This window comes from Macadamia integrifolia, chromosome 11, assembly GCF_013358625.1.
Source record: "Macadamia integrifolia cultivar HAES 741 chromosome 11, SCU_Mint_v3, whole genome shotgun sequence".
In the NCBI taxonomy this organism is placed as follows: Eukaryota; Viridiplantae; Streptophyta; class Magnoliopsida; order Proteales; family Proteaceae; genus Macadamia; species Macadamia integrifolia.
The window spans coordinates 20,847,438-20,870,772 of record NC_056567.1 but is presented as its reverse complement, the minus strand read 5'-3'; the positions used below and the strand labels follow the sequence as shown (position 1 = coordinate 20,870,772).

Genomic DNA, 23,335 nt, shown 5'->3' with positions numbered 1-23,335 from the left:
GAAAATTCCATTCCTATTAATGCTTGTGCTCATATTTTTATTGATACTCATGATGGTTTAAAGGATACGATGCGTCTTAAGGAATCTTCTTCTACCTAGAAAAAAAAAAAAGCAACCCTCTCTCTCTCTATTTTATTTTTTAGGTGTGGTGATAGGGTGATTGGGAGGAGATGGATTCAAAATTGAAGTCATCGTTTGGAGAAGAATTTGGGTAACAAATTACTTAGCCTAATGAGTCCGGATCAGCACCTCACATGGGGATGGACATGATCGTCTTCAATTCTTTATCCACTAATTTTCGTCCAATTCTTTACTTATGCGTTTAACAACACGTGTCTTCTTATAATTCAATGGTTGTGGATCGAATCCTTTGAATCAAAGAATTCAAACCCCCAAAATCAAACAACCAAATTCGATCAAGTAAACATTCGGACCTGGTCCGATTGTGTCCAATCAATCGGGATTTGACCCATGAGTTTTAGCCCGGATCTTGCCTACGTCTTGGCATTTCCTCTTCAGTTTTTTCACTGATTAATGGTCTCCAGGGTTTTTATGTTTGGCAGCTAGAGGTTTTGAGACTTCTGAAAGCAAGAATTATCTGTCTTTGTGATCTGTCTCTTGCTATGGATCCAGAAGCCGCACGGAATGCCCGAGAATCGCTGGAGCTGGCATTTCATATGTCAAACATTCTTGAGACAGGGCTTGATCGCCACACTCTCTCCATCCTCATTACCCTATGTGACATGGGCTTGAATCCGGAGGCCCTCGCTGCACTTGTTAAGGAGCTCCGTAGGGAACCCTCTTCGTCTCCTTCCACAGCCACAAACCCATCATCAGTTCCTTGAACAGGTTTGTGTTATATCCTATTATTCTCTAATAAGTTTGGCTAAAATTATGTACTTTTTCGTTTGCTTCAACCATACTTGTTCCAAACTCTGCTTTCAGGTTGATCTCAGTAATTGATACTTCAATTATATTTTAACTATTCTGTTTTCTTAATTATTTAGGAGAATGTTGATGTTCAGGTTAATGCATTCGTATTTTGTGTTCAATGTCGCTTAAAAAAGGTTCTTGGAAGTGAGTTCTAGGGTTTTATCTAACTGCCATAACTGTAATTTGTATGTCATGGACTGCTTGGTTTTCTATCAGGGGCAGGGGATCGATTTTACCACTGAGTGTTTGAGGTTGAATTGTAACTCAGTTTGTTAATTGTGTAAGGAATTAAATATTCTATACAGACCTTTCTGCAGACAATTTGCCCTTTTCTTTTCTCAGCCCTGAAGAATGTTATCCATTTGATTTAGTAAAGCCATTAAGGTCAATATTCTATAATATGCTTGGTCAATATGCACCGAGTCCCTGAATGAGGTTACCTTCTGTTAGTTTTGCATCTAGGCTGTGAAACTGTTTCTTTATATTTTTTTGGAATCACTGGGTTGGAAGTATTTTAGGGTGTGCTCTTTTTGGTCCATGTATGCATACAGTTCTGGAAGATGGATCCTATTGCATAATTTTCCTTTCTAGTGTCTTAGGGCCCAAGGATAGGGAGCAATTGTAGATATTTGAAGGCCATTGGAGTAAGCAGATTCTTTACTTAATGTTCTTAGTCAGGGATTAGATATACTGATCTTGTGTTTGATTTGCATGTTTTAACCCCAATTCCACGGGACTTGCCCTAATGCCCTGTGGAAGCAGTCCACTTTTCCAACATATGGAATTTAAGACCTCATACCCACAACAGATCTATTTTGAAGTATTGAGCCAAAACTTCCAAGTGACACAACAACCTGTTTCTGGAAATAGCAATTAGAAACTGGTAGGGCCAATTATACATATGGAAGGTAGGCTCAGGCCAGCCCAAGTTGAACCTAATGAGTCAGCCTTAACTCTAACCCACCCCAGCCCACAAAATTTTCATTTGGATCTGGTTGGACCTGTGTAAGATCGGCCAAAGTTGAACATGCAGTACTAGCGAGTCTTTATTTTCAAAATTCCAAACAAGTGTTGCTTTTGCTTATCTGAGAACAGTATAAAATAGAGAAAAGATATCTTGTGGTTGATCAAATGCATTGTGAACTCACTTTATGGATTTCTTTTTGAATATGATTTTGATTTTTTGCACCTGAATCTAGTGTAGTAGCTAGATAAGAACCGGTCATGTAATACAAGTTCAATGCCCCCTACTGGATTCCTCTACAAGAGATGATTACTTATTGGCGACACATGTTTGTTTTAAATTTTTATGAGTCTTCTATGTTTTTGTTAGTTGCTAGCCTCATTTTAAGCTTAGCAGTACTTTGGATGACTCATGAAACAATCAAAGATACAATGATCATGAATCAAAAAGTCCCCTCCCCCTTAAAAAAGGCCAAAACTAGGACCTTCTCCTTACATCTTCCGATCCTCTCTCTGTAGAAGCATATGTTGTCATCAATCTTGGGAATGGTTATGGAGAATGGTGAATCTATTAATATTTGGTCAGATCTTTTGTTAGCTAGATGGACTGAAACTTATATTGATCAGGGGGCACTCAATCATTCTGATCTCGTCTTTAAGGTTGCGGATTAATTCTGGATAGGCACTGGAATGTTCATCATGGGTTAAAGTTCATAGCGATTTAAATTTGATTAAAGTTCATCTTGAGTTACACCTAGGGACATGGAACCCTTTGTGGTCTAGTCATGGAAATCTGAAGTTCATAATGAGTTGAAGTTTTTCTTTTAGAACTACTAAACAACGGTTTGAGCACTAGAGAAAATCTGGGTAAATTTCTTTCTATTGATTTACTTGTCTTCCTGTGGTCTTGAGAGGGAGATGGAGTAGCATTTATTTGTTTCGTGCCCTATGATTAAAAGAATCTGGGCAGCTGGACTATTGGGATTACAGACTGAACATCTTTGTGGAACCTCATCTTGGATTCAATGTTGTATATCTCTACTCAACCTGGTATTTCCAAATCTGAATTCACTTCCATTATGTGTGTGTGATAGGAGCTTTTCTCCACACTCTGGTGAGACTGCTGTGATTTTTATGGATAAAAAATTTGTTCTTGCATATTCAACTTCTGGCTATGAATGGAGTGCTCAGGAATCAAAAGCAAGAGGAGTGCTCGCTTGTAGTAGGCCAAGCAGTGAGGGCTCACCACCGTCATCATCTGGACTGATTGTGAACAATTGTTGCATCTGGAAGGACTAATGGCCGTGGAGCTTGTTTTCCATTTTGTTAGATATTTTTGAAGTTTGTGAACGCTTTCAGCCATTGTAGTCCCAGCAAGCTGTCAGGGACTCAGGGCAAGGATTGGTAAATCTAAGGATATTGTAGACATTGACGATGCTTTTCCTAGTAGTATCCAAAAAAAAAAAAATCGTGGGAATGGTCATGCAGTGTTCTCCACTAAGTCAAGTGTTTCTTCATCCGCAGATATCTTTAATCGTTCGGCAGCTTTTTCAACCTACAATGTATCAAAGATGAACTCTTGATAAAATGAAACTTTGTTCCTTAAGTGATCAAATGAGCAAACTATTGTCATTTTAATTACCTCTTTATTCCAGTTTGTTCTGGCAGTCAAGATAATGAGGGTCATTGACTGAAGAAAAACTCCAAATATCATTCCCCACCAAATTCCCTGAGAAATTAAAATAACCAGCAGCTTAGGCATCATGAACCAACTAAGTCAATCCATCATCTACTTCAATTAATTTAAAGAACTCAATAATTGAATCATCCTCATGACCATTTTTTGTTCCCACTGAATGAAAATTGATCAAAAGATGTTACAACTAATTGTGCCATTGTGTGTTTGTGTGTGAGAGAGGGAGAGAGACTCACTGCCACTCCAAGGCCCTTTTTGAAGCCAAGAACATATCCAATAGGAAGACCAATGATGTAGTAAGTGCTTAGGTTAACATAAGCAACCAGAGCTTGCCATCCACTCCCAATGGCCACCCCTGTGAGGTACATGGTTTAAGATAATGAACAATGTCTGGTGAAAGTAGCCCCCAATCCCAGTTCCCTAGCCACTAATAGCCCTGATCTGCAAATTGTGCCATGTAATGTTTACCTGAAAGTATGGGTTGAATTCCATTTAGGAATACTGAGGTTGCAAGCAATGGAGTCAAATTTGAAACTGCTTCAATGACAGCATCATCACTTGTGAAAGCCCTACTTAGTGTGGTGCGACATATCAATACAAATGCACTTAATATAACACTGATCAAGACGCTTGTTGCATTAACAACCATCACCGAGAATCTAGCAACCTTTGGGTTACCAGCCCCTAGCTCATTTCCCACTCTAACACTGCAACACCCAAACCCCATTAGCTAATTAAATTTTGATCAAAAGGGATTATTGACTAAACTGATTCAACTGATGTAAATAGATCTAGTGCCACAAACCTGGCTCCTGTACTGAGGCCTAACATAAACTCCATGTCCCAGGTTAGATAGTTCATGCTGAAAATTTTCAAAACAGTGAAACCAAACTTAAGTAAGCAGTTTATTGAGATATTTACAGAATGGAGAAAAAAACGCTACATGGTCATGCACTCTTGTGCCCGGACACAGGGGAGGGTGAAATGTTCAGTTGGAAAAAAATTTGACTGCTATCCGGGTTGCAGCCAAAGAATGGAACCTCTGACCTTCCCCTTCAGTTTATAAATACTCCCATAGGTTTTCATATTTTTAGAATAACCTTTCGAGATTCTATTTCTTTGGCTACTAGGAGGGCCACAACCTGGGCAGCAGCCAAGTTTTGTCATGATCACCCATCCTCACCTGTTAGATGCCTGGTTGTACCTTCCTATTAGTCCCTACGCTAGCTTAGGATTACACAACCACGTAGCGTTTTTGTCTTCCTTAGAGAATACTACTTCAAAGAATAAGAGAACGAAAACCATTAACATACCAAATGGAAATAGAGTCAAGTGAGATTGTAGGATTAGGGAGCAGCCCTGATACAAGAACAAGTCCCTGGCTGAACCATATCTCCAAGCTGCAATCAGAGAGCTCCTCAAAAATTAGCAAGTTAACTAGCAAAGTAGGCCCAAGACATCACTTGGGCATCTTGGGAATTTGAGCCCAGATAACGTTTCTGGGCAGGATACTTTGCCCAGAGCCTATGGGCCAGATTTGGTCTGAATTTACTCACCACAGCATAACAGCAGATGTCAGTGTCAGCTTCAAGTAAGACCATAACCCCCTAAAGGCCTTCATGGAGAACCCAGTCCAAGTTTCCTTGCAAGATGGGCTAAAATTTATATAAAGACCAGTGACAAATACAAGCAGCCACCAAGATAAACTCAGTGTAAGAGCTGCTCCCAGAAGGTCAAACTTCACCACAATCACAACCAACCATGTGAGAAGTATATGCACAAGGAAGATCCCAACTGATATGTAAGCTAAGGGGTTTACGATGTTCTGTGCTTGGAGGAACCTCTGCATAGGGCAATAGATTCCAAATGCATATAGTTGAGGGAGCAATCCGCGGGCAAAAATCTGTCCTTTTGCTGCTATGCTATCTGACTGACCAATTGCTCGGAGGATGGTGCCGGAGTTCCAGTACAAAAAGGATAGGAGGACAGCTGCTCCGAGATGCAAGAATATGGCTTTTTGGCAAATGATGCCCATGGCAGCATACTTCCTTGCTCCATAGGCCTGGCCACATACAGTCTGCACAGCACTAGCCATGCCCAACTGTAGAGAAAAATAATAGGGGGCTGGGAATGTCAGGGAAACATGATCAATGAATTCACAATTTCCGTATTTAAGCTATATATATATATATATATATATTTATGTATGGTGTGAATCTTCTTAGTTACACTATTATGAATCTAAAACCGTCAAGTGTTGAGCCTTTTTATTTTAGGCTATGCTTGGAAGGCAAGCCACATGAAAAAATAAAAGAAAAAAAGGAAATTTTCTTTTATTATTTTTTTACCTGTAAACATAGCTTTACGTATGTTTGTTTAACAGGAAATGAAACCAAAAAAACAGAAAAAGGAAGTTTAAGAGTAGGGGATTTTGAATAAATGTAGGTTGAACGTGTAATGTTTTTATTTGTATGGACAAGCATGCGTATGGGCAGGATCAAAATCCTCTGTTTTTCCCATCTATGTTTTTCCTCGTTTTGCTACCTGCAGTACCCGACACGTGGACAATAAGGAGACCAACGATCAAGATTGGGTGAGGATTATTACATTCAGTGCGTTGGTCTTAAAGTTGTCCACGTGTCGCGTTCTGCAGATAGCAAAACAAGGAAAAACAGGATAAGAAAAACAGATGATTATTTTCCGTATGAGCATGGATAGTGAATCAGTGTTAATGGATGGGCTTAGTTGGATGAGTCATTCGAAATGGCAACACTGGAAGCTGTCATTGGTCACATCAAGGGAGCTTCATTAACATAACCTACAAGCATGAATTTGACACAGGAGTTGAATCTGATCAAATGATTGTTGAGCAGGCAGTATCTTAATGAATATATACCACGAGTGATGAGTTAGACTCAATGAAGGCAAATGATGTCTTGGATTTAGTTGAGTTGCCGGAGGGTGATAAATCAATTGGATGTAAATGAGTCGTCAAGATAAAACAGGACGCTAAATATGAGATTAAGCAATACAAGGTCAGACTTGTAAAAGGTTTTAATTAGAAGGGAAGGTGTATGTTAGAAGGAAGTTTTCTCTCCAGTTTCAATTAAGATTCCTTTAGAATTACTACGATTTTGATTGTATATTTTGACGGGCTGATTCTAATTCTATTCAGCCGATTCGAAGCGATCCAATTCTTCAAACCGTGCTCCATTTCTTACATTTAGAATCTTTTTTTTTTTTTTTTTTTGCCTTTTTGGATAAAAAATTTGGGGTCAAGATAGTTGAATGCTTCTTCTATATGATCAATCTCAACCACATATTACATGATCAGATGGCTAGACGTGATTGACTTGCAAGAGAATAGTAAATCAACAGATGCAATCGAAAGTGCAGGGAAATGTCCATGCGAATGCGCAGAACTTTATACAAACCTGAAACCGACCAACTAATTAGATATTATTTGATTAGTTTCTATAGTTGACTCCCTTTATCAAAGAGTACACAGATTTAGGGATACGATACTTATACCGATTCGGATCAAATCGGTAGGTATCAGTCTATTTTATCTCTGTTTTAAAAAAAAATATATTTTTTCTTACCATTCTATCCCTGAAACAATATGAAACACATCAGTCAAGGATTGAGAATCAGTCTCAACCAGTTCGAAACGGCAGATACAAAACCGATACTGGAAACATGACACAGACTCATCCTCACGTGATCACTCACTCGTGCCTGTTAAAAGATTCAGAACTGGGTCTAGCTGTCAAGAAATTCTCTTTTTTCGAATCCCGAGAAAGATTGTGAGAAAAAAAAAAAAAAAAAAAAAAGGAAAAAGACAATGTAGAAGTCCACACCATTCAAAGATTCAGATCTAGGGGGCAAGAAATTCTCATTCCCTATTCGATTCTCGAGAAAGAATGCAAAAGAAAGAAAAAAGGGTTTTTTTTACCACATTTTCAGAGGATTTAATTGCACTGAGAAACAAAGAAACAGAGAAACTGAGAGAATGACTGGGTTTTTCACATTTTTTCAAAATCATTCACTTCTGAAGTAGAGAGAACTCAAAAAAGAAGAGGAAGTAGGAGATTGCAAGAAGACGCACCATGATCCCATAAGCAAGACCTTGAATCCCAACATTGGCAATGGAAGCACCAGCAAGCTCTAAGGTACCCAAATGGCCACTGAATATCTGGGTCACCAAACTCAGCATGAAGTTGAAGATGGAGACAACAATGGAAGCACCAGATAGATACCACAGCTGCTTGGACTCCCAACCCACCAGACTCAACCGCCGTCGCACTGGCACTGTCACCTGTCCTAAGAACACCTCCACAGCTTCCGAGGACAGCTCGGGAGGGTTGAGTTTCTGAACATGGAGGAAATCTTCAGGAAGAGATGCGAAGGGTTCTGAGACACGAGTTGTTGCGTCTTCGGGTTCCATTGTGGCAGCGATGTCGGAATTCCCAGCTGCAACAGCCGCCTGAGAGGGAGAATATAGAAGACCACCGTTTCTATCAATCTCCCACTTCTTTTCTCTCTTTAAGAATTGGGTACTCACTTAATTAAACACCAATCAATGGATGGCAAAGATTCATCTAGAACTAGATCAACGGTTCAGATGGATTGCATTGATTATACCCTCTTTGGATTTCCATTTTAAGCCTATGTATTTTTAAATTTTTAATCAACTCTTCTTCCCTCTCTTCGAATCTCTCCCTCGCCCCTCATCCTGTTGTGAATTTTCGCCGGATTCCATTTGTGTGAATCAGGATCATACCAGAGATTAGAAGATAGGGTTAAATACGTAAAAAGGCTAAGTATATCGCTGATATTATAAGGAACGAAATTTCACTCCTGGCACGAGGAGCTGAGCTGGAGTCCATTTTCCTTACTATTTTTCGTAATTGAGAAAGGAGAGGAGAGGAGAGGAGAGGAGGGGAGGGAGGTCTGAGGTTTTAATGGTTCACTTATTATGATACATCAGATCTTTCTGGTGATCGTTTCATCATTTAATGAATAGAGGCAAAAGGTACCATAGGGCATAGGGAGTGAAGCTGACACCCACATGAAGAGATCGATATAGCCATTCCGAGCCAGACTTGATTTCCCTTCTGCTTCTTCTTCTTCTTTCTTCCTCTTCTCTTCTGCGTTCCTTCCTTTGTTGGGTATTTAAAAGCTTTATATCATGATTGCTCTACTGCACATCCGGTGAATCTGCTACACGTCCACAACCCTTGCACTTAAAACTCCTAAGCGGGAAAAAGGAAAATGAATTGAAGATCAACTACCCCGATATACTGAAGATTATATTCCAAGCTCTTTTGATCCCTGGTTGACACATACTAATCCAACGGTGAGGATTGATTTTGTGTATCGAAACCACAACCATTACAAGGAATGGCAAGAGTGAGATTGTCCCAGGGCTAGGGCGACTGTGGTGTAATCAAATAGGTGAATTGAGCAATTACCATCACTCCCCTACACTAACCTGTCACCCTTTACTAAAACTTTCTAATCTTCAATTTTATTTTATTTTTATTTTATTTTATTTTTAATTTCCCTAATAAAGTAAATTTTTACTCTTCCTCTCCCCCGATGTTTTAAAATACCTAAATTATTCCTCTATTTCACCTATAGCCAATTATTCCTTTTCAAATTTGTCTTATTAGCACACATATTGTAGTTTTTCTTTACATAATAGATGACCAAGTATCGGGATCTATGACGAACAGAATTTGACTGTAGCAGCAAAGTGAGCTCACAGCCAAAGAAATTGAATTCTTGAAAGGTAGTTTGGAAAATACTAAAAGCCAAGAGGGTATTTGTGAACCAAAAGGGACTTGGGTACTACCCTACTACCCTAGACCCCAGCGTCAATGCCCTGGGCAATTTGCCTCATGGACATCAACTAGGAGGGGCGTGGTGGTCATTTTATATCCCTGTGTCAAATTCATGGGTGCACTCCTCAATAGAGAACACCCAGCGCATGGACCAATGGGAGCACTTGTAAGAGCATCAACAAGAGCCGATTTTTACCTTTCATGAGGGGTGAAGTGGTAATTGCTTTAGGCTTTGAGATCGTCTTTTATTCTCTCTTATATTTAGTTTCTAGTGTTTTGGGTCACACACACACACACACACACACACACACACACACACACACACACACACAAGAGCTTCCAATATTCTGCTGAAGAAATTACAAACACAATCACACCTCCTTACGAGATCATTCCCTATATATAGGGTTAAGACTCATTATAGTATAGAAAAACCCTAATTCTCCGAAAATACATACCTGCTCCAAGAATAAACGTCTCCATAAAAATTTGGGTTGGGCTCCCGCCCATTCTATTGCAAGCAAGACCACAACCTTTAGTACATTTTCTTCTTCTTGTTTAAATAAATTTAAAAAATAAAAATAAATGAAAATAAAAAAATCTTGGGAATGGTCATGCAATGTTTTCCACCAAGTCAAGAGTTTCTTCATCGGTAGATATCTTTAATCGTTCATCATTTTCAACCTACAATGTGTCAAAGACGAATACCTGATCAAATGAAACTTAGTTCTGAAGTGATCAAATGAGCATAGTTGGGTAATTTTACCTCTTTATTCCAGTTTGTTCTGGCAGTCAAGATAATAAGAGTCGCTGTCTGATGAAAAACTCCAAATATCATTCCCCATCAAATTCCCTGGAATATAAAGATAACCAGCAGGTTAGGCTTCATGAACCAACTAAGTAAGCCCACCCTCTACTTCAGGTAGACTTAAACAACTCCATAATCGAATCATCTTCATAGCCATTTTTTATTCCCACTGAATGAAAATTGATCTAATGATTTAACAACTAATTGTGTGTTTTTGTCCAAGTTTGTGTCCATGAGAGAGAGAGAGAGAGAGAGACTTACCTTCACTCCAAGGCCCTTTTTGAAGCCAAGAATACATCCAATAGGAAGACCAATGATGTAGTAAGAGTTTAGGTTAACATAAGAAACGAGAGCTTGCCATCCACTCCCAATTGCCACCCCTGTGATGAGGTAGATGGTTTAAGATAATGAACAGTGTCTAGTGAGAGAAGCCCCCACCCCCAGTTCCCTATCCACTAATAGCCCTAATCTGCAAAATGTGGCATATAATGTTTACCCGAAAGTATGAGCTGAATTCCATTTAGAAATACTGGCACTGCAAGCAATGGAGTCAAATCTGAATCTGCATTAATAACAGCATCATCACTTGTGAACGCCCTATTTAGTGTGGTGCGACATATCAATACAAATGCACTTAATTCTTGACACCTTCAGGATGTTGATCTTTCCATAAATTAAAATTTGTACCATCTCTTCCCTGCTCCATCCAAAGAAGCCCTGGATCTCCTCTAGGTAGTCTGACTTTATGAGAGGCAAAACAACTTTCCTATGGGAGAGGAAAGTATGCAAGCTCTGAACTCCTCTATGGTGGGGCATGTCACTACTGTTCCAAACCTAAACACATGGAGCTCTGTGTCCCAGTACTAGGGTGCCTGCTGAAGCAATCTATGAATACTGATCAAGATGCTTGTTGCATTAACAACAATCACCGAGAATCTAGCAACCTTCGGGTTACCAGCCTCTAACTCATTTCCAACTCGAACACTGCAACACCCAAACCCCATTAGCTAATGAAAGTTGATCAAAAGGGATTATTCACTAAAACTGATTCAACTGTGAAGTCACCTCACTGAGATGCAAGCAGATATAGTGTCACAAACTGGCTCCTGCTCTAAGGCCTAGCATAAACTCCATGTCCCAGGTTAGATAGCTCATGCTGAAAATTTTCAAAACAATGAAACCAAATCTAAGTAAGCAATTTATTGAGATATCTAAAGAATAGAGAAAAGAATGCTACCTGGTCATGCACTCCTATGCCCAAACACAGGGGATGTAAGATGATCACCCAAAAAAAATTTGGCTGCCACCCAGGTTGCAGTCAAGTAACTGCAAACTCTGCTCAAAGCCAAAGTAAAGAATCTCTCATATTCCCCTTTGGATTCATAAATACCCTTCTAGGTTTTATTATTTTCAAAAATACCCTTCAAGATTCCATTTCATTGGCCGCAATGAGAAGTTACAGATACTTAATGGGCGGCAGCCAAGTTTTTTCATGATATGCCTGGGCATCTAATGCAAGGCCACACGACCAGTTAGCATTCTCTCCCCCTTAAAGAATACTACTCCAAAGAATAAAGCCATCTATATTTGTAAGAGAATGAAAACCATGAACATACCAAATTGAAATAGAGTCAAGTGAGGTAGTAGGATTAGGGAGCAATCCTGATATAAGCACAAGTCCCTGGTTGAACCATATCTCCAAGCTTCTAGTACGTACGCGGACGATTGAGTTCGTTTCCCTATCTTGCAGGAGAGAAGGGATAAACAATGGAGAAAAAGTAGGGATTGAGGGAGAGGAAGTAGGAATTTGGTTTAGCATAATAGAGGAAGCTGACCTAGTTCTTGCTAGAGAAATAATAGGGATTAAACATTCCACTCACTTCATTTAGATAATAATATTTAAAGAAGGATTTACAACCGTTACACACCACAACTCCCATATAAAACCACCATCCCATTATCCCACGACTCTACAACAACTTAAATTAGACTCCTAACTACATATAACTATTGACTTTTACAACTACTTACCCGCCTTCCACTCTATCACCATCCTACATGTATGACAACCACCCATGTGCACGTAACAACTCCCTCCTCCTTAAAGAATGGTCTTGTCCTCAAGGCCCTAATCTGGAAATGGCTTTATTTTAGCCTCTACGTCTTCTTCCCATGCTGCTTCTTCAAGATTCATCCTTTCATCATCCCAGGCCTCAAGTAAAAACAATTTTTTACATCAATGTCCCGGAACAAAATTCTCATTATAGTTATAGCACAAACCCTTCGCACGCCTCTCTTGCATTTCAGCGAGTGACACTCATCGAACTGGAAGAGTGGGGCCACTAGAGTTTGTCTCCTTGTCTGGCATAAGAGTCCCTCCCACATCTGATATTGAGGCACTTTGCCATTGTGAGAAGTTGCGACCCTCATACAACCTGGCCAGTCCAATGGCAACTGATAAGGTATTGGGTCGACCTGCTTGGACATTGGCCCTGATGCTCGCTTTTAACCAGCTAACGAAGAGGTTGACTTGGTGCCCAGGAGAGAGAGCTCCCACCTTGGACATGGTCTTTTCAAACCTTGATTGGTAGTCTCAGATAGAACCAGTTTGTTGGAGCTTCGCCAATTCTCCGAAGAAGTCTTGATATTGAGTGGGACCAAAGCGAGTGTGTAGCCCCTCACAAAAATTCTGCCATATGGTGCTACCAACCTCCTGCTTGTAGAGTTGGTACCAACGTTGAGCATGTTGTTTCATGGTTGTCCTTGTTGGCAACCCGGCCATGTGGCGGTGATGACATGGCCAGTTTGGGTGATGTGGATGGAAATGACGACATGGTAGTGTCCAGTGTCACCAATGAGATAACAGAGCCGCTTGGTATGTATGGAATGGTTTGATACATCCTTAGTATGTGGTGCGGGTTTCTGGGTCAAAACTGGCAAAATTGGCCTATTTACTCTCGTGGGCATTTTCGATAGTGAAAATGACATTTTTGGAAGATCATTTCTTCATGAAAAATATAGATTGTAATTTATCTAGTCCAGTGCATCTGATTTTTTTGCATACCGATACCGTATGAAGAAGTTACAACATTTGTGACAGTCGAGGGCAGTTTCGGCATTGAAGATGAATTTTTTTAAAGGAAGTGTTCTCCATGTAACAATACGACAAAAATCCAATCTTTTCAACGGTTCAGATTTCATCGCGCTCCGATTCCGTATGAGAAAGATGTGTTATTGGAAAGATATAGGGGGTATTTTGGTCTTTTTACATTGCTGAGTCAGATGATTGAGTCTTCTGGAAATCGTAGAGCATCCAATTATGGTTCCAATGCACTTCCTTTCATCTCGATTGGATATCGTATGAAAAAGTTACAAGTATTTCCGTAAAGCCAGTTCGAAAATCCAAACCGAAAATTCATTGGTATGCTCTCGGTGTTGGGTGGATTTTTTGGAATTTATTTTTGAAATTTGAAGGGTTTTATGTAATTATGAGGTTTTGAAGGTCTTAGTTGATAAAGGTGTTTAGCATTGAAATATATGTAGGCAGGGGCTTGATTGTAATAAAGAGGAGTAAAGGGAAGTGAAATGGATGGTCCAAATTCGACCACGTAGGCTTGATGCCCATCCAAAGGCTGCTAAGATTTTGCACTGACATGGACGAGATAGATGCTTGCGCGTAGGATTTGATTGGTTAGGTGCATAATCCTTGATGCACTGGCGCTACACCTTATCAAGATATGTTGTGGTGTTTTGCGCGTGCATAGAAGGTATAAAAAAGATTCCGATCTTAAGGATCTTATGAGATCTGATTAATGCCATTATGAAGGATTCGGATCCAATCACTTTGTGAGTGGGAGACAAACTCCCTTAAAATCCGGAAAAACAACCAATCAAAGATCGACAACAAAAAGTGCCAGCTGACAGCTGACCTCATCATGACATCATCAGTTGACTATCTTATTCAAATCTTGTGGTTAAGATTTACTATCCGTTATTTTAATCGGACAGTATAGATTAAGAGATTCTCCTTGATGAGATCTACGGCCAGATTTGCGCCTCTGTTGCGTGCGCCACCGGTGTAGCCTACACCACTCCTACGAAGATTTCATTTCAGGCTATCTCATTTCTCCAACTTCAAATGGTCATATTTCTCTCATTTTAATCCAAATTTGGGTGAACCAAGTTGCTACTTCTTCGTTTATTCAAGCCCTACACCATGGAAGTAAGAAAAATGTGAGTGAAGGAAGGCTACAGTTTTGGCAAGAGAATCTTTCCCCTTTTTGTTGGTCCTTGAATGAACATGAATACTTGATGATAAATGTTCTTAGGCCATTAAAAGAGGTAAAAGAGGTGGTTGAAGTGTGTTAATGATACATTAACTCAAAGCCAAGGAGGAAGAGAAGAAAGCAAGGATGTGTTTGCTTTGAAGAGCAAGAAGCCAAGGAGAGAGAAGGTGTGAGCACCAAACTTGTCAGTACAAGTTTTCAGTCATCCTAGGCAATCGGTTGTGAGATTCTCTAACCTTTGATTTTACATTATATGTATGTATATATGTTAGGGTTAGTTGTGCATGAATGTATACATGCTAGGTTAGCTGTGGATAAATGTATATATGCTAGGTTAGTTGTGGATGAACTATAAGCATGCTAGCTAGTTGTGGATGTATATGCTAGGCAGAGCTTGACTGTAGGGCATTGATATAAGCCCAAATTTATTATATTCTTTATTGAGTGCTTAGTGGGTGCTAAGCACCAGGAGTGGGTGCTAGACATTGTACCGGCACTGCGAGTGCCATCTCAGCTTCGGCTTGAGAAAATTAGGTGTGGGTGCTCCCGACTGTGGGTGTAGTCAAAAGTAATGTATTGAGTAGGTACGAAGCCTTTACAGGCACTACTCCAGGGATGTAAGTAAATTGTCGAACCTCGTAGAAACCCTGTGTTGTGGGTGCTTGTTGTTTGCATTTTATATTGAAGTGCATGGAATATGGAATGGGTGTGCACACTTAGAAGTGCCTATGAGAGGCTGAGTGTGCATACGACAGTGTGCAAATAGGAATAGGTATATCAGGTTTTTCTTAGCCAGACATTAGACAGTTTTTTGGGTTACAATAGAGCATCGCCTTCCAAATGAAATGATGCTAAGGCCACCTTTTCTTCCTCAGGCGTTTGATGAAAAGAGAAGAACTGTTCAGCTCAGCATGTCCAACTGGTGGTATCTTCATCTCCACCATATCGAGGGAAATCTAGCTTCACCAACCGTGGAGTGAACAATTGTTGTGTCGTTGCAATGCGTGAGGGTAGTCCTTGGAACGTAGATCGTTCTCCAACGTCATGATTTTACATAGTTTCCCTTGATTGTGCTCCTTTCTCCACGTTAATATGTGTTGGAGAGCTAGTTGTCACCCTTTCGAACTCATTGATCTTGGCAAAGAGTTGGTCCTGATTAGATAGGATCTGTCGTTGCCCTTCTTTAAGAGCACTAACCTACCCTTCCAATTTCTCTACTCTTTGATCCATCAACTGGCTCTGATAGCAAGCTGGTACGTACGCGGACGATTGAGTTTGTTTCCCTATCTTGCAAGAGAGAAGGGAAAAACAATGGAGAAAAAGTAGGGATTGTGGGAGAGGAAGTAGGAATTTGGTTTAGCTTAATAGAGGAAGCTGACCTCGTTCTCGCTAGAGAAATAATAGGGATTAAACATTCCACCCACTTCGTTTAGATAATAATATTTAAAGAAGGAAATACAACTGTTACACACCACAACTCCCATATAAAACCACCATCCCATTATCCCACGACTCTATAGCCACTAAAATTAGACTCCTAACTACATGTAACTATTGACTCTTACAAATACTTACCCGCCTTCCACTCTATCACCATCCTACATGTATGACAACCACCCATATGCACGTAACAACTTCACTTGGGCATCTTGGGTGCAAGCTAGTTTTCCCAAAGCCTATGGGCTAGGTTTGGTATGAATTTACTCACCACAGCATAACAGCATATGCCAGTGTCAGCTTCAAGTAAGACCATAATCCACTAAAGGACTTCATAGAGAACCCTGTCCAAGTTTCCTTGCAAGATGGGATAAAAATGATATAAAGTCCAGTCACAAATACAAGTAGCCACCATGATAAACTCAATGTAAGAGCTGCTCCCAGACGGCCAAACTTCACCACATTCACAACCAACCATGTGAGAAGTATATGCATAATGAAGATCCCAAAAGATATGTAAGCTAATGGGTTTACGATTAACTGCGCTTGGAGGAACCTCTGCATAGGGCAATAGATTCCAAATGCATATAGTTGAGGAAGCAATCCGCAGGCGAAAATCTGTCCTTGTTCTGCTATGCTATCTGACTGACCGATTGCTCAAAGGATAGTATCGGAGTTCCAATACAAAAAAGATAGGAGGATAGATGCTCCCAAATGCAAGATTATGGCTTTTTGGCAAATGATGCCCATGGAAGCATACTTCCTTGCCCCATAGGCCTGGCCACATACAGTTTGCGCAGCACTAGCCATGCCCAAATGTAGAGGAAAAGAATAAGGGATGGGAATGTTAGGGAGGAATGATCAATGTGTGTTTGAATTTAAGGTACAAATTGTAATGACATATATTTAAAATGTGAGCAAGGGTGCTTAAAATGTGCTTAATTCATGTATGCTTTATATGTTGTGAATTTTCTTAATTGTACTATATACTTTATAGGATCTACAACCGTCAAGTGTTGAGCCATTTTATATAGGCCATGTTTGGAAGGCAGCCCCAAGAAAAGAGATTAACTTTTAATTAAATTTTTAAAAGGACGGATGAGAGGGGAGGGTATCAAGCGTAATATGGTGTTTTTAAAATACAATATAACGAGAGGTAGCAATTGCATTTTTTTGGGGTAATTAGAAAAGAAGTTGAGAGTAGGAGACTTTTAATAGATGTATATTAAGTATGTAATGTTTTCATTTGTATGATTTAGTATCCAGCCATTTTCAACCAAAAAAAAAAAAATATATATATATATATATGATCAATCTCAAGGACAGACGGCTAGACATGATTGACTTGCGTGAGAATGGTAAATCAACAGCTGCAATTGATAGTGTTGATGCAGAAATCCGACGGTCGGCACCAGGAGAGAAACCTACAAAATAGGGGGCTGGACAGGTGCTCCGGCCAAAAGGCTCCGATGCCTAAGTTAGTTTCAGACACAACTAGATAGATTATTGGAGTAGTGGAGAGAGAGAATGAGAGTTATCTCTTTTTCCCTTTATAGGGTGGATGTGGTGAAACTCCAATACCCTTAAGGCGTGAAATACCTTATTTGCCCTTATAGATAGACACCTTGAGTTGTGAGGAGCCCCTTGGTTTGTGGTTGAATGCCACGTGTCATACCCTTAGTGGTGAGGTTATTATATGGTATATCAGATAGTGCAGGAAAATATATGAGTTGTGAGGAGCCCCTTGGTCTGTGGTTGAACTCCATGTGTCCTACCCTTAGTGGTGAGGTTATCTGATGAGCACATTTATGTGTGAAATCTAGGGTAGTAAAACATACATTTTACATATTTAGAATGGAGCTACCTTGGGTTTTACTCTCTTTTTGCAGGTTTTATATTTTCAAGGCCTTAAGGACTATCGGGAGCCATATCTTCAATTTTACACGTAAAGAGGTCCTATTTCTTTCCATGGTTGCGAAGAGGACGAAATTCTGAGCAAGATGGACGTGTTCAATTAAAAGTACACATTCGTTTGGTCACCCGTACAAATGATTATTCTTTTTCGGGTCAGAAAAAGAATAATGGATCAGAACTGAACCGAGATGCAAAACCAGCCCGTTTGCAATTGTCCCAGAGGTACAAGGAATACTCCAAATGCCAACAAGGATCGATGGACCACATCTTTAAGTGATTAAATATTTTTTTTTGGTAACAACAACTACCTAGTTTAGTTGGTGAGCTATGGTGTACAAAATTCTCTTGCTCACCAAGAGGTCTCAAGTTCGAATCTTATGGTTGTTTTTTTTTTAGAAGATTTTGTTGAAGATTTCCTGCTTTTCACTCACTTAAAGCACTAAGGGCATGGAGGGGATTTCCACATCAAGTTAGAAGCAAGCAAAATCGTGGAAGCAAGAAGAGAAGAAAAAAAAAGGAAAGAGAAAAAAAAGGGGAGAACCAAAAATTGTCCAAATCTTCTCTCTCCTCCACATCATCACCAAAGATTGTCCAAATCACACAAAGGAAGAAAAAAAAATCGTCCCTAGGAGAGAGAAAAAAAAAGAAGAAAAATAAATTAGAAGAAAAAGGAAAGAAAATAAGCAAAAAATTTTAGGAAATTTCTCAAAATTTATTTCTCTCTTCTCTCTCCTCCATCTTAGCACTTTTGGACTCAAAAGATCTCACAATCAATTGTGGGTTTCTCTCTTTTCGGAAAGAGAAAATTGTTACCCTACCTCTCCATTCCCTATAAATACAACTCATGTAAGAGGAGGAGACACAATTCATTCTTCGTCTAGTTTTCTTTAGTTGCTCTCTCTCTTCCTCTTTCTCTCTTTAGTTTTAGTTCTTCTCTATTTTTGCTTTAATCACTTTTGTAATAGTTTTTTTTTTATTTCAATTAATGCAAGTACTCTTTTATTTTTATTCAGTTCTTTTTATGTTTATGATTTATGCAATTGAGTTGTAATTTTTTAAGTTATAGTTCTAGGCTTAGATCTAGGTGACAAGATCATGAGCCGTGGAGCAATTTTTTTTTCAAGTTCAAGCATTGATTCAAGTAAGTAGGCTCCTTCAGTAGTCTTCTCTCCCCCCTCTCATTCCCTCTTCTGACTACCCTTTCTTTCTTAATTTAGGATTTTTATTTTCAGTCGTTACATTATTGCTATTCCTTTCCCCCAATGTTCATGGCTAGTGTATGTGTTGGCTTTGCCCCTCCTAGCCATAGAACCATCAATTTATTGCTTTTATTTTAATTGTCTCCCTTTCCCTAAAGCCAAGTAGAGTAACCCTTGTAAGAGTGACTCTCTGGTCAAGTAGGGAAGCTCATATTATGATGCATCCCTCGGGCTAAGTAGAGAAACCTACTTGTGAGTCTCTCTCTAGCTTTATTCCCTTTCTTTTACTTTATTTTTATTTCAGCATTTTTTTCCTTTATTTATTTATTTTTTTTTCTAATTGCGTGGGTTGTTTATTTTTAGTTATTTATTTATTTAATTTTAATTGCGTGGCTTGCGTCTTTAAATTCTTAGATGACGAATGGTTAGGACGTTATTTTTAGGACGGTAATTAGAATTAGATCACAACCATTAATCAGTTCACTTTCGCATTATTAAAAGAAATAAAAAATAAAGTGGCTGCTCTCCCTGTGTTCGACCCGTAGCTACACTGATCCGTACGCTTGCGGTTACATTTTAAATCTCAAACAAGTTTTTGGCGCCGTTGCCGGGGAGACAGTTCCATGTTATTTTTCATTTTCTTTTGGTAAATCGGAGTGCTTTGTTTGCTTTGTTTTATATTTTTCCTTTTCTTTTATTGAATTCCTGAGAAGAACAACTTGCAATAATAGTTGTATCAGTGGAGGTCGCCATGCCTCACAGTATGATAAAGACAGGTTTCGCCCTGTAGCAGTACCTCAGGAATTGACCTGAGCAACCCCGGATCCCTGCCGGTAAGCTCTCAAAAAGCAAAAAAAATAAAAAATAAAAAAAAAAATAAAAAAAATCATCAAAAAAATCATCAAAAAAAAAAGTTTTGCTATCCATTCTTTTGTGCTTGTCTTACTTTAGTTGTGGGTAGTTTTTCTGTTGCATGAGTGTTAAGTGGGTACGTAATACTAAGAATCGGTTAGAAAGAAGAGATCCAACAAGTAGTGACCCTATACGTTTGCTTTCTTTAAAACCCTTCAATATAGGAGACCAATAGCAAAACCCTTCACCTAAATCTCTGAAAGATAGGTTCTACCCTGCTAGAACAACCCAACCTTCCTGCATAGTTCTACCACAAGCCCAGGGCAATAATTTTGAACTCAAATCTCAATACATCACTATGTTGCCCCACTTCCATGGGTTGACCTCTGAGGATGCATACCTATTTCTAAGGGAATTTGAAGAGGTATGTGTTCTAATTAAGATCCAACAGCTTTCTGATGATGCTGTTAAGCTTAGGTTTATCACTTTTGCATTGAAAGACCAAGCTAAGAAGTGGTTGTATGGATTACCCACAAATTCCATAACCTCATGGGAACAGTTCACAGTTGTCTTCCTTAAGAAGTTTTTCCCAACTCACAAGACCAATAAGCTTAGAAGTGATATCCTTCAGTTTAGGCAAAAGCCTAGTGAGTCATTTTCCAAGCTTATGGAGAGATTCAAGGATCTACTCCAAGAATGCCCTCACCATGGCCTAGACCTATGGCATTTATGTCAAATAATTTATGAGGGTATTGATTACCCAACTAAACAAATGATAGAGTCTATGTGCCCTGAGGGATTCACATCCTTTACAGATGAAGGAAAAGCATGGGAATTTTTACTTGACTTAGCTGACAAAACCCGTGAGTGGGAATCAACCCAAGAGAGTGAAAGAACCATAGGAGGAAAAGGATATTTTGTGGATGGGATAGTAGCCAAGGAAGCCCATTTGGATAGCCTAATCAAGAGGATTGAGGCTATTGTTCCTAGAGAGCCATCATCAGTCAATTTAGTTAAGATTTGTGCTTGGTGCCAGTCCCCTGGACATGTCATAGAAGAATGCCCTAACACCTCTGGGGGCACTTCTAATGATAGTGTTAATGCCTTATACCAGAATAATCCATATAGTAACACATACAATCCAGGATGGAGAAATCACCCAAATTTCTCTTGGAATCAGGGCAACCAAGTAGGACCTTCCAATTTCTATAATCAAGGTCAACCTGGACCCCAAAGGCCTCCCTTTGCACAACAATCTTTTTCTCAAAATACTTTTCCTAGGTCAAATGTAGGACCTCAGGCGAGTTTTCCTAGGGCCCCTCTTCTATCATCTTATCAGCAACCCCCTGGGTTTACCAACACTGGAGAGGCAAGTAGAATAAGTGACTTGGAAAAAAATATGGCCCTCCTCATGACAAGCCATCAAAATCTTACAAGAGAACTTACCCAAGTTGTCTCAATTATGCGTGAGAGGGAGAAGGGAACTTTACCCAGTCAACCAGAGCCTAACCCTAGGCATCATCAGCCTGTTAGTTTACAAGGACCAACTAATGCACCACTGAATATAGTGCAAGGTCAGACTCAACAAGGGCCCTCTAACCAATGTAATGTTGTTTATGCCCTTAGGAGTGGTAAAGAGTACCTACAGAGCGTTCCTAAATCTTCCCCATCTATTACTCCTGTTAACTCTTCTTCAGTTGAGGACACAAATGTGCCTCTTGTTCCAGGTTCGTCTGATGAACCTAAAGATTTTTCTGAAACTAAAGATGATTTGGTTGAGGAAACCAAAAATGATTCTTCTGAACAAGGGCAAATCCCTAGCAGTCCTTATGTTCATCCTGTCCCATTTCCTAATCGCTTGGTAAACAAAAAGAAGACTGCTTCCATGGACAAAATTTTAGAAGTCTTCAAAAAGATAGAAGTAAACATCCCTCTTTTGGATGCCATATCCCAGATCCCCGCCTATGCAAAGGTACTGAAAGATTTGTGTACTCACAAACGTATCACTAGTGTGCCCAAAAAGGCGTTCTTGGCAGGTAACATTAGTTCCATAATTACTCAGCCTATAGCAGCCAAGTATAAGGATCCAGGGAGCCCTACCATATCTTGTGTCATAGGCAACACCTATATTGAGCATGCCTTACTTGACCTTGGCGCAAGTGTGAATCTTTTACCTTACCATGTGTACAAGCAACTAGGATTGGGAGAATTGAAAGCCACTGGAACTACTCTTCAGTTGGCAGATAGGTCTGTTAAGATTCCTAAAGGGATGGTTGAGGATGTCTTACTAAAGGTGGGAGAATTTATTTTCCCTGTTGATTTCATTGTGTTAGATACTAAGCCCTTCTCAACCAAGGATGAGATCCCAATAATTCTAGGAAGACCATTCTTGGCTACCAGTAATGCATTAATCAATTGCCGGAATGGTTTCCTAAGATTATCTTTTGGTAACCAAACTGTTGAGTTTAACATGTTTAGGATTGGCAAGCAACCACATATGGAAGAAGAGATCAATATGCTTGAGGATTTTTTGGATTTTTCTGATGATTTAGTTACCAACTTTGATATTGATTTTGATTCAGAATTCCAAGAGTGTATGGATGAGTTGGATGATGATAGTGAAAATTTCTTTTCTGAAGTCTTGAGTCTTCACACACTTGTGGAGCCCTTAGGACCCCTTTCCAATTCCATTCCCAAACCTTCCATAGTTGAGCCCCCTAAGCTAGATCTTAAGGAGTTGCCATCTAATTTGAGATATGCTTTCCTAGGGCCTGACCAGACTCTTCCTGTAATAATTTCTTCAAATTTGACTTCTAGCCAGGAAGAGGAGTTACTTAAAGTGTTAAAAGATAATAAGGAAGCCCTAGGTTGGACCATGGCTGATATCAAGGGTATAAGCCCTTCCATTGTGCAACATCATATACATCTTATGGAGGATTCCAAACCATCCACGGAACCCCAAAGAAGAGCTAACCCAGTGATGATGGAAGCTATTAAGAAAGAGATCCTAAAGTGCTTGGATCATGGAATAATTTATCCTATTTCTGACAGCCAATGGGTAAGCCCAGTTCACGTAGTGCCTAAGAAGTCTGGTGTGACTGTAGTTCCTAATGCCAATAATGAGTTGATCCCTACCCGTGTCCAAACAGGATGGCGTGTGTGCATTGACTACAGGAAGTTAAATGCGGCAACCTGGAAGGACCACTTCCCATTGCCATTCATTGACCAGATGTTAGAGAGGTTAGCTGGACATGAATACTATTGCTTTCTTGATGGATATTCCGGCTATAACCAAATCCCAATTGCTTTAGAGGACCAACATAAGACCACTTTTACATGCCCATATGGAACATTTGCTTACAGGCGTATGCCCTTTGGGCTTTGCAATGCCCCTGCTACGT

At 39.7% G+C, this 23,335-nt stretch overlaps 2 protein-coding genes, 1 non-coding gene and 1 pseudogene across 4 annotated transcripts; 1 reads left to right on the top strand and 3 right to left on the bottom strand.

The window, feature by feature from the left end:
* The first annotated feature begins 195 nt into the window (after positions 1–195).
* On the top strand, positions 196–3,502 carry LOC122092817 (mitotic-spindle organizing protein 1A-like). Of its 2 annotated transcripts, none has more exons than XM_042663111.1 (2): positions 196–849; positions 3,088–3,502. In XM_042663111.1, the coding sequence occupies exon 1, from the start codon at positions 624–626 to the stop codon at positions 843–845; it is 222 nt and encodes a 73-aa protein (XP_042519045.1). In that variant the 5' UTR covers positions 196–623; the 3' UTR covers positions 846–849; positions 3,088–3,502. The 2 variants fall into 2 exon arrangements, with proteins under 2 accessions (XP_042519045.1, XP_042519044.1); XM_042663110.1 differs by having other exon boundaries at positions 220–849; positions 2,991–3,502.
* Positions 3,314–8,356, bottom strand: LOC122092816 (protein DETOXIFICATION 41-like). Its single transcript, XM_042663109.1, has 8 exons — positions 7,701–8,356; positions 5,149–5,693; positions 4,906–4,992; positions 4,398–4,454; positions 4,061–4,299; positions 3,829–3,947; positions 3,539–3,625; positions 3,314–3,451 (listed from the first exon to the last, which is right to left on the bottom strand). Exons 1-8 carry the CDS (start codon positions 8,037–8,039, stop codon positions 3,377–3,379), a joined length of 1,548 nt encoding a protein of 515 aa, XP_042519043.1. The 5' UTR covers positions 8,040–8,356; the 3' UTR covers positions 3,314–3,376.
* A 1,694-nt stretch (positions 8,357–10,050) lies between these two features.
* On the bottom strand, positions 10,051–16,797 carry LOC122093126 (annotated as a pseudogene).
* Positions 16,798–20,541: 3,744 nt separating this feature from the next.
* Positions 20,542–20,648, bottom strand: LOC122094521. The gene has a single exon (XR_006144836.1). It is a non-coding gene; the product is annotated as a small nucleolar RNA R71 (small nucleolar RNA).
* Positions 20,649–23,335: the final 2,687 nt, after the last annotated feature.

Coding starts and splice junctions, on each gene's coding strand:
- LOC122092817 (XM_042663111.1), top strand. CDS start 624: ATGGATCCAGAAGCCGCACGGAATGCCCGAGAATCGCTGGAGCTGGCA.
- LOC122092816 (XM_042663109.1), bottom strand. CDS start 8,039: ATGGAACCCGAAGACGCAACAACTCGTGTCTCAGAACCCTTCGCATCT. Junction 4,455..4,905: donor CTTGACTCTATTTCCATTTG/GTATGTTAATGG, acceptor GAAAATTTTCAG/CATGAACTATCTAACCTGGG. Junction 3,626..3,828: donor AAAAGGGCCTTGGAGTGGCA/GTGAGTCTCTCT, acceptor TTAATTTCTCAG/GGAATTTGGTGGGGAATGAT.